This window comes from Camelina sativa, chromosome 20 (genome assembly GCF_000633955.1).
Source record: "Camelina sativa cultivar DH55 chromosome 20, Cs, whole genome shotgun sequence".
NCBI lineage: Eukaryota > Viridiplantae > Streptophyta > Magnoliopsida > Brassicales > Brassicaceae > Camelina > Camelina sativa.
Window position 1 is genome coordinate 14,033,371 of NC_025704.1, and position 10,553 is coordinate 14,043,923.

The 10,553-nt window shown below is 30.9% G+C and overlaps 1 protein-coding gene across 1 annotated transcript; it reads left to right on the top strand.

The window, feature by feature from the left end:
* On the top strand, nucleotides 7,202-9,779 carry LOC104770766 (alpha-humulene/(-)-(E)-beta-caryophyllene synthase-like). The gene is made up of 7 exons (XM_010495223.2): nucleotides 7,202-7,456; nucleotides 7,567-7,846; nucleotides 7,959-8,331; nucleotides 8,414-8,632; nucleotides 8,748-8,886; nucleotides 8,969-9,217; nucleotides 9,309-9,779. Exons 1-7 carry the CDS (start codon nucleotides 7,370-7,372, stop codon nucleotides 9,597-9,599), a joined length of 1,638 nt encoding a protein of 545 aa, XP_010493525.1. The 5' UTR covers nucleotides 7,202-7,369; the 3' UTR covers nucleotides 9,600-9,779.

Consider the following 10,553-nt stretch of genomic DNA (forward strand, 5'->3'; position numbering starts at 1 on the left):
ATACAAAATAATATAAAATTTCAAATCTCAATGGTTTTTACAGCTCTCTAAATTATTCTCTAGCTTTCATTCTTTTAAAAGTAAAGAAATTCCTCAAATTCTTGATTTAACAAAAGATTTTTGGAATGATGAATCTAATTTACAAGTTTTGGTTAATTTTATATATAAAAATTTAATTAAAATACCTATATATAATAGCAATTCGAATAAATGCCACCAAAATTGTGTTTTTTCAACTGTATATTTTGGATTATTTTCCAAAAAAATTTGTAGAAAATTGAAATTGTGTGTTTTACAAAAAGTTGTGATTGTTCATTTTAACGGTTTTTTGTAAAGTTGCAACTGTTTCTTGTAGAGTTGTGTCTATTCGAATATTCATATCTTTTGAAATCTATATATATTTGTTTGTTTGAACTGTTTTCATTTTTTTTCCATGACACAAAATAATATAAAATTTTAATCTCAACGGTTTTTACAGCTCTCTAAATTATTCCCTAGCATTCATTCTTTTAAAAGTAAAGAAATTTCTCCAATTCTTGATTTGACAAAAGATTTTTGGAATGATGAATCTAATTTACAAGTTTTGGTTAATTTTATATATAAAAATTTAATGAAAATTTCCAAGAGTTAGATGGATTATATAGTGAGCTTTTGGTATTTACTTTTGAATATGGTAATAAAGATGTCTTCTATTTAAAAGCAGTTTATATGAGTTTGTAGGTATAATCAAACGCAGACACAAAAGTTGCGATTTTTCGTAGTACCTTTTCATATTTTTTTTAATTTTTTTTTTAATTCAAACGGTTGTATTTGTTCATTGTAGAGTTGTGTCTTTTCATTATATTTTATTTATATTTTTTTCATCACAACTTTTCGTTCTAATAGGTGTGTCTATTTAAATAGTCATGCTTTTTGAACTATCTTTATATTTGTCTCTTCATCACTAACTAACAATTCATTGAAATATTTTTCAATTTATGTTGAATCTAAATAATTGAATATTAATATCTAATATTCAACGTTATTCTATAATCTAACTAAAATTTTAGAAATAATTGTAGTAATATAGAAATTTAATAAAACTTAATATAGAATTTACAATTGCGTCTATTTATCATAACTTTTCGCTAATAACTGTTTTAATATTTTAAATTTATATTATTTTGTTTTTAAGAGTTGTATATTATAAATTTAATATTTCGTTGATACAATTTCACTCATTATTAAATATATATTTAATTATAGTTATTTAATAGAAAATTATATTTACTCATTACAACCATTAGTTCAATATTATCAGTTAGGATCACTTTGTCATAATAATTTTTTAATTGTAGCTCTTTACCATAATTCTTCATTAAAATATCTTTTATTTTAATGGTTGTGTTTTTAGTAACAGTTTATGTATTCAAACTATTCTATCACATTCAAATAATTTTATAATGTATAATTTTAAATTTTAAATTTACTTTTTTTTTTCTTTTCTAAAATACTTCANGGGGGGGGGGGGGGGGGGGTCTGAATCCTAGTAATAATAATAGTAATATGATTAAATAACTAAAACAACTCCAATTTAATATAAATATTATATCAATTAAAACCAATAAAACCCATCAACCTAATATGTTTCTAAACCAGATTCCAACATAAATAACATGACCATTAATACAACCAAGATCCTAGATTATCATCCTCCTCATCACCATGATTCCACGCTACACATGCATTACATGCACCACAAACACAATGAGATGCGTGAGTATTATCATAAATAACCAGTGAGGCGATCCTTTTATCTATGAACTTTAAAAGACTTTATGTTTAATACATGTTTTGAAATTGTATTAACACAAACCAAAGCCAAAGCATTAGATTTGATGAAAAGGTTTATTTAATAGTTTAACAAAGCAAACTATTAACTTCAAAAGGGAGAAAATCAAAACTAAACCTAACAATTAACCTCAAAACTATGATTTGCACTTATATTATAAAATCCACATTTTTATAAAAGTCTTTAAATGTATATAAAAACTCTATAAAAAATTTACAAAAAAATGTCATAAATTTTCTATAAACTGATTAATAAGTGATAAGGATGATGCGCATGATTACAAAATAAGAGAAATGATCAAATCTAGGCTATCTAGCTGGCAAAAAGGGAAAGTGTTAGAGATAACCTCATAACCAAATCAAACATCGTAGCCGCATATGTCAACCCTAATAATAATTAATAATAAAGGATAAGTATTAGGATACAGATTTGTAAAATAACCAAATATATCTAGTTAGATTCACAAAAATGTTTTTAAGATTAAAAATTAAAATCATATTGATGAAAAATTTGCGAGAAATCATGTTTTCAAGATTTGGAGAAAAGAAGAAAAATAAAACAAAAGAAAGAAACTAGAGAAAGAGATAATTTGTGTGAGAAACTTTCTTTTATTCATGTCTATAGTGGCTGGCATTAAGCCATAAATAAAATTTAAAGGCGTGGGCACAATGGCTTTATCAATCACATCGTCGAAGCCAGCAAAGGTAAATTTGTCTTTGTATGCAGTATGCATAACGTTAAAGATCGACTTCAAAGATGTTTTGAAGCCAATGAATGATATTACTCATCTTCATTAAAATTCTCCTTATTTGATTATTTCACTATTCGATTTCAACCAAAACTCTCCTTAAAATTTGATCCGTCTTCTCGTCTTCCTTGATATATATATATATATATATCTTGAAAATGGAGGACTTATTAACCAGAAATTATGGAGAATGGGAACATACGTATGAGTTGGATGCGAAACTCATCTTTTCTTTATTTTGCTATAACTCGTGTTTTTGGCTGTTCGCCGTGTCAATGCGCCTGCGACGTCTGGGAACGCTGCGTACGGACAGTCGGGGTATGGAAACGCGCCGAAGAAGGGGAGCAAGTTCGGTGGGATGGTGACGGGACTTGCGGTTGGTGCGGTGGCCGGAATTTTGGGTGGGGTTGCGTTAGCGGAGGGACTGGAGGCTGTGGAAGACAACATAGCTGAAAATGCAGCGGAAAAGGTGGAGGATGATTTGGATTCCGAAGAAGACGATTATGACGGCGGCGGTGATGATGGAGACTTTTATGATAAATGTACTTTTGTTACAAAAACAAATAACTTCAATTGAAGCATTATCAAAAATGTGGCGACAGTTGTAACTTAGGAGATGGAATATGCCACTTAATCGTTTATTTTGGCTCTGAAGGATCCAGAATGCTCTGTAGACAGTAGACCTAGGCACGGTTGATGATTCGATCGCTTGGAGTTGTTGGAAAGATATGATAGCTAGAGTGCTCACAGGCTACAATGAAAATGTTGTCACGGATTATACTAAGAGGTGAGGCCGAACTCGAGCCCATCAAGAGTTGAACCTTGAGCTAATGAATGTGGGTCCAAGACTAATCCAATTTGGCCTATTCACCTAAATTTATTGTATATTTACAGATTTTTAGGATAACGAACAAGAACATCGACCTAAATTTATCACTCTCCCACAGCAAACCGAATCTGGCGTCCCACCAGATATGTCTGATAAAGAGAACGACCACTTATTAGGTTTATGGCGGATAATAATTCACAGAGTACTATTCCTTATTTTAGTTTTCATATAAAAAGAAGATTTCATTGGTTTTTTTTTTTAAAAGATTCCTTATGATATATTATTTTCAATCGTTGTAAATCATTTTGTTAAAAAACCTTCTAAGGTATCCAATGTGATATATATATATATATATATATATGGAAATACGCAAAACAAAACCCCATGAATTGAGAAACCTACAAAATAGAAGGAATATAACCAAAATATATAAACTTGAAATTCTTTTTTGTTGAACCTAATAGATTGGTTTAGCCTTGTGTTTGTCGATGGTGGGAATTGGTCTCTCATGGTTCGCTCAAGTTGTCGGTTTAGAGCGAGTTCAACAAGTTGGAACAGATGACATATATGTTTTTTTTTTTCTTAAAGTGGAAACCATGGATGGATACCAACTTGTTCCTGTTTGTTTGCATAATTATTGGAGTAAAATCACCAAAACCGGTTTGGCAGAGTGTTGATGAACAAGCATTTCTTCATCATAACAATGAATTATGGAAGGAAGGGAGACCAACTTTATTACTGGAAATTGTAATACATAGTTTCTTCTTTTTTTTTTTTCTTTGGCCAACTAATACATAGTTTTATATTACAACATTTCTTAGGGTAAACAAAAGTATTATATAGAAAATAGGTATGAATTAATAAGAGTGCAAAAGAAAAAAAAAAAAAAAATTCATGAGTCTATTGGACGGTTTGATATTGTTTTGATTTTGATGAAAAGTTGTAAGGATCTGAAGATCTAATTTTTCTTGATATTTTTAGGTTTAGCAGTACTCTTCTTTGCTAGAGTTTCCTTTCGACACGAGAATTTCATGGCAAATAATTGTAGCAAGGTTAAGGCGACATCAGGCTAACTGATAGCAACTATATCAAGCAAGGATATTTATGCTGTATATGATATTAGACCTAAGACCATCTCTATTGCATAATTTTTGTTGGTATATTAACATAAATTAAACTATAAAATATTCTATTATGGGTGTCTCAAAAACAATAACAAATTCAATTAAGATGTTTTCACGAAGATATTTTAGACATGATGTCTCACATTCACCAAAAAAATTATCTTACAATATTTATTATCTATACTATTAATTGGAGAGTACACTTAGGCATAAAAAAAAAAAGTAAACAAAACAGAATTCCATATAATGCCCCTATTAGAAAGGGTGTATCCAAACATATATTTATAGCCAAACACTAAACTTACTATCTAATTTTATTCTGATTATGGATAAACAATTTAGATAATATTAATGAGACGTGGACCCTATATTAGATTTAAAAGATTCGATTTTATATTTTTGCAAATATTAAATTTTTCTCTCCTATAATTAAGTCGTTTGTTTCCTATTATTTAGATATTTAGTTTCCTTATAATTGTTACAAATCAATTTGTAAAGTAAATTGAAAACGTCCTCTACTAATTTGATTAGCAATATTAATTGGTTTCCTTTTTATATGGTCATAATATGATTCGCATTATTAATCTGTTTCCCTTTTGATAAGATCCTAAATAAATTATAATTACTATCAATATTTATAAACTACACTATTAACTCTTATTGTAAAGGCATATTCTTTTCATTATGCCTTTATAATAATAATTTTTTTAATATGCCTTCTTAGCCAATAATATTAAATCAAAAATTTTCCCCAAAGATCTAATATGTCTTTTGTAGTTCGAATCCTGTTAACTTGCTAATCACTTATAAAAAACAAAATAAAAACTTAATTACTTTGATTTCCCGAAAGAAACTATCATTTTCCCTAAAATATTTTTATTATCACATTCATTGATATATTGTTATTATAACAATCATGAATTTTGGATTTGTTAGTTTCCTAAACCCACAATAGACATCTTCAAAAAATATTCAAATTTTAAAATCTTCCCAAAAATAAATGAACTAGAATATTCTAACAATAATATGCTAACTATAATATTTAATTTATAGTATTCCATATATTTGGAAAATTCTAAAGTTTGTGGAAGAAGACACTTTACTTTCTATAAATTCATTTTTGTGTGTTTATTTTTCATTCTTACGCTAGACATCGAATTCTTACGGTGATGGGTTTTCTTATTTGATCGTATTTTGATATATTCTTTGTTAACAAAACAAAAAAAAACTACAAATTCCATCAACGGTGAGTTTCGGATTGTTAATTTATTTACTAAAATTGTTTGTTTTAAATATCTTGATATAGAAACAAACTAATGTTCTCTGTACTCGCTAGGGTTAGGAAGAAATCTCTAATCTCTATAGCTGTTCTTTAATTTAGAGTTGATATTGTCGCTGTCAAAGACATGTTCATCACTAATGTTGTTAATAGAGCGTCATTCTCTATCATCCTTTGTCTGCCCTATTACAAAGGTTACATGTAAGACATCAAACTCCATGAAAAATTACTTGTGTGATACTCGATCCAAGTGATGTGCAATAAGCTAATGTTGTTTATATTGTTGCAAGATGTCATGAATGATCCACACATTGCTGCCTTTGGATTCACATACAAAGCAGAAGCAAATATCAAGAAGTGGCTTAGCAAATGTCACAAGCCGATGACAAATCTCGAACTTCTCCATCTCAACCTTATCTGTAATCATGCTCTCCGGTCTGCGTTCAGGAGTTGGTTTAATCTAACTTGTGTTCTTTGTAATTGGTAGGGTTTGGAAAAAATCGGTTGCTGTCAAGGTTATATTCTTGCTTTGTTTGTAGTCTTTCCTTTATCTATCATTCATTCTTGGATTGTTTATTAACATTTTAGATTTGATGATTATGAAATTCAGTTACTCTAATCTCTTTGGTTTCCTCAGATTTGAAAGAGGAATGATGAATCGTATCCTTATAGAAATTTTTATGAATGTGTGTAAATGTATCAATGATTTTTTTAAAAAAACTTTCAGATCCGGAAATTGATTTAATCCCTGTTCGGGAGTGTCGCTGCGACCAATAATTATGAGATGTTTATGTGATAGAACATAAACAGGACATAGAAAAACATTGATATATATGTGATGGTTATGAGATGGAAAAACATTGATATATGTGATGGGATGAGTATTTGTCTTTGCTCATAACAAAACAAATGATCATTTTTGTGTCTAAGCCCATTAAAATCAAATGGAATACTAAATTGGTATAGTTTTGATTATGAATTTTAATAATATTCCTAAAAATTGGTTTACAAAGATAATCCGTATATATCTAATATATTGCAAACCTAACTTAGTTTTGAAATTAACCCCGCACGTATGTGCGGGTCCAAACCTAGTAACTTTTAAGTTATATACATTAAGACACTTTTCTAATATGTCTAATGAAAATGCTTTAAGGGGCCAAGTCTTATTTCCAACTCATATTATTTGGCAGAGATTGCGTGGGACAAACTTATAGCGAACCATTCACAATTTCACATGTTATACTTGTGGAATAAAATGACTTTTTTTGTCCCTTAGTAAGACACTAAGACGAAACAATTCTCCTACGTAAACTGAATAGTACAATGTTGACCATATTTCTTAAAGCCAAAAAATTAAAAACCACTGATCAGTTTATATGGTGGAAAATCGTCCAATGCCTAAATCTTGAATATCGCAATGGTTTTGTTTTTCGAACATTTCTATATATAAGTGTATGGAACTTAATTAGTTGTATAGCCAAAGCTTAATTTGTGAAACCAAAAGTGATTCATTTATAATTAGTGAAAAAAATAATTTCTACCTGAAACTTTTAGCATGGGGAGTGACATCCACCGTCCAGTAGCTGATTTTCCTGCAAACATCTGGGAAGATCCCTTAACCTCTTTCTCAACGTCTGACCTCGTACGTATATATATCATTTTCATATTAATTATTTCATGCAGTATTTACTATTTGTAGTATATACTATGATTTTATTAACTCATGTATACTGGAATATTTCATTGCCATAGGGTAATGACACGTTCAAAGAGAAGCATGCTACGCTAAAGGAGGTTGTGAAGGAATCGTTTATGTCTTCGAAAGCGAATCCGATAGAGCACATCAACTACATAGATGCTCTATGCCGCCTTGGTGTCTCTTATCACTTTGAGAGAGATATTGTAGAGCAGTTGGATAAGTTATTTGATTGTCCGGACTTTAATCAGACGATAAGACACGACGGGTGCGATTTGTACACGGTTGGAATACTTTTCCTAGTTTTCAGGCAATTCGGCTTTAAACTTTCTGCTGGTAATTAAAAATACTTTAAGATATATGAATGAACAACACTACACACTTTTCATGGTATTCATTTAACTCAAAAATTTTCATTTAACACAAATTTTCATTTATTCACCTCAAGATGTGTTTGAGAAGTTCACGGACGAAAATGGGAAGTTCAAAGGACACTTGGTGGCTGATGCAAACGGGATGTTAAGTTTGTATGAATCTGCACAATGGAGCACTCACGGAGAAGACATTATTGACGAGGCTCTCGCTTTCTCACGCCTTCATTTAAAAGAAATTTCGTCTCAATCTAGCCCCCATCTCGCAGTTCGCATCAAGAATGCCCTGAGACATCCATACCACAAAGGCATCTCAAGGATACAAACGAGACAATATATCTCATATTACCAGGAAGAAGAGTCGTGTGACCCAACAATACTTGAGTTTGCAAAGATAGATTTTAATTTGCTGCAAATATTACACCGTGAAGAGCTTTCTTGGGTCGCAAGGTAACAACTATCATGGCCACTCAACACATATATACATAATTTTCTTGCATGGATTGTTGAACTTCTTTCATATAATATTTAGGTGGCACCATGACATGGAGATTGAATCTAAAGTTACATACACACGGCATAGGATAACAGAGGCGTACTTGTGGTCACTTGGAGCATTTTTCGAGCCTCAGTATTCTCAAGCACGAATTATATCAGCTATTGCACTAATCTTATTCACAGCTCTTGATGATATGTATGATGCATATGGAACAGTGGAGGAACTTGAGCTTTTCACAGATGCAATGGAAAAGTACATATATAAGATATATGGCTTTGTTGATACATATATATACAATAATGTGTATTATAAAGTTTGAATTTTTCTATGGTTTTTTTGACTTATAAGATATATGGCTTTAACGCAGGTGGCTTCCCGCTGCTCCTAATGGGATACCTGACAGCATGAAGTACATTTACCATGCCACGGTAGATTTCTATGATAAACTAGAAGAGGAACTTGAGAAAGAAGGAAGGTCAGGTTGTGGCTTCCATCTCAAGAAATCAGTTAAGACCAAAAGAACCAACTTTAAGCATCATTCTGATTGTATATATATCCAATATAACTAACTCAACTCTTCACAATCAGTTGCAAAGAACAGCGAATGGATATATGCAAGAGGCAAAGTGGTTGAAAAGGGACTACATTGCTACATTTGATGAGTATAAAGAGAATGCAATCTTGTCTTCAGGTTACTATGCCTTGATAGCCGTGACATTCGTGAGGATGACAGATGTTGCGAAGCTTGATGCTTTTGAATGGTTAAGCTCACATCCTAAAATTAGGGTAGCTTCTGAGATAATCAGTAGATTCACAGATGACATTTCCAGCTACGAAGTGAGAACAATTCAAGTTTGGAATCCTAACTATATATGTATATATGTATTAATTTTTCAAATTGAATACGTTTGGTATTTTGTAATTGCAGTTTGAAAACAAACGGGAGCATGTAGCAACTGGAATTGATTGTTATATGAATCAGTTTGGTGTTTCCAAGGAAATAGCTGTGGAAGAAATGGGAAACATTGTTTCAGATGCATGGAAGGGCTTGAACCAAGAGCTAATGAGGCCTCATGCGTTTCCTTTCCCTCTTTTAATGCGAGTTTTTAACCTTTCCCGTGTCATCGATGTATTCTATAGGTACCAAGATGCTTACACCCACCCCGAGTTCTTGAAGGCGCACATCATTTCTTTGCTCGTTGAAAGTATACCTATTTGAAAATGTTGTGGAGGTGGTTATTCCAATCCATTGAATAAATTCTCTACACAATGATGGTCAGATTGTCATTTTTATTTCTTTTATGTTTATTGTATTTATGGTAATAAATCCATTTCTCTTTCTATTTGTACTTTTGTTGGTGAATCCATTATTGTATGTTTATTTGTATTTCTGGTAAATAATCCATTTCTGTTCGTATATTTACTTTTGTTGGTAAATCCATTTAGATTTGAATTACAATCTGCATGACTCGATTTCATATATTACGGTCATAGATAGTAACTTATGTATATTGTATATATGGTGTTTTAATTTCTTGCATTTGAAAACCTCAAGACTTAGCCTTCGCTGTAAGCTGTTCAAAAATGATGGTTATGAGCCGCAGAGAACTAAAGAGGAGCTCAATGAACAGCTTATCAGTTATCAGAAACGATCCCGAAGACGCAAATATAGTTAGATGGCAGTTTTGTTAATATATGAAAAAATGGTTAGAAGTTCTTGTACAAAAAAAGATATGGGTTAGTCACTTAGTCTAGTTAGAGCTTTAGAACTGAGTTATTCTATTTTAATTTTATAATATATTATTTTCAATCGGTGTACACCATTTTGTTAAAAAACCTTCAAAGGAATCCAATTGTAATAACGAACAAGAACATCGACCCAATTTTCTTCATATTGGCGTCCCACCAGATATGTCTCAGAGAAGGACCACTTATTAGGTTTATGGCGAATAAACTATCCACTCATACTTCTTTAGTTTTCATATGAAAAAGATTTCTTTGGTTTCCATATATGTATAGAGTACCATGTATATCGTTGGCAAGATTTTTGTAATTACACTAGGTTTTAAATCGGTGGTACACTGTGGAACTATATTTTAATAATCAAAAATAAAATTGTTTTAATCTTCAAAGAATCTAATATCAATTATCCTAGGATCCAACCAATCTAAGT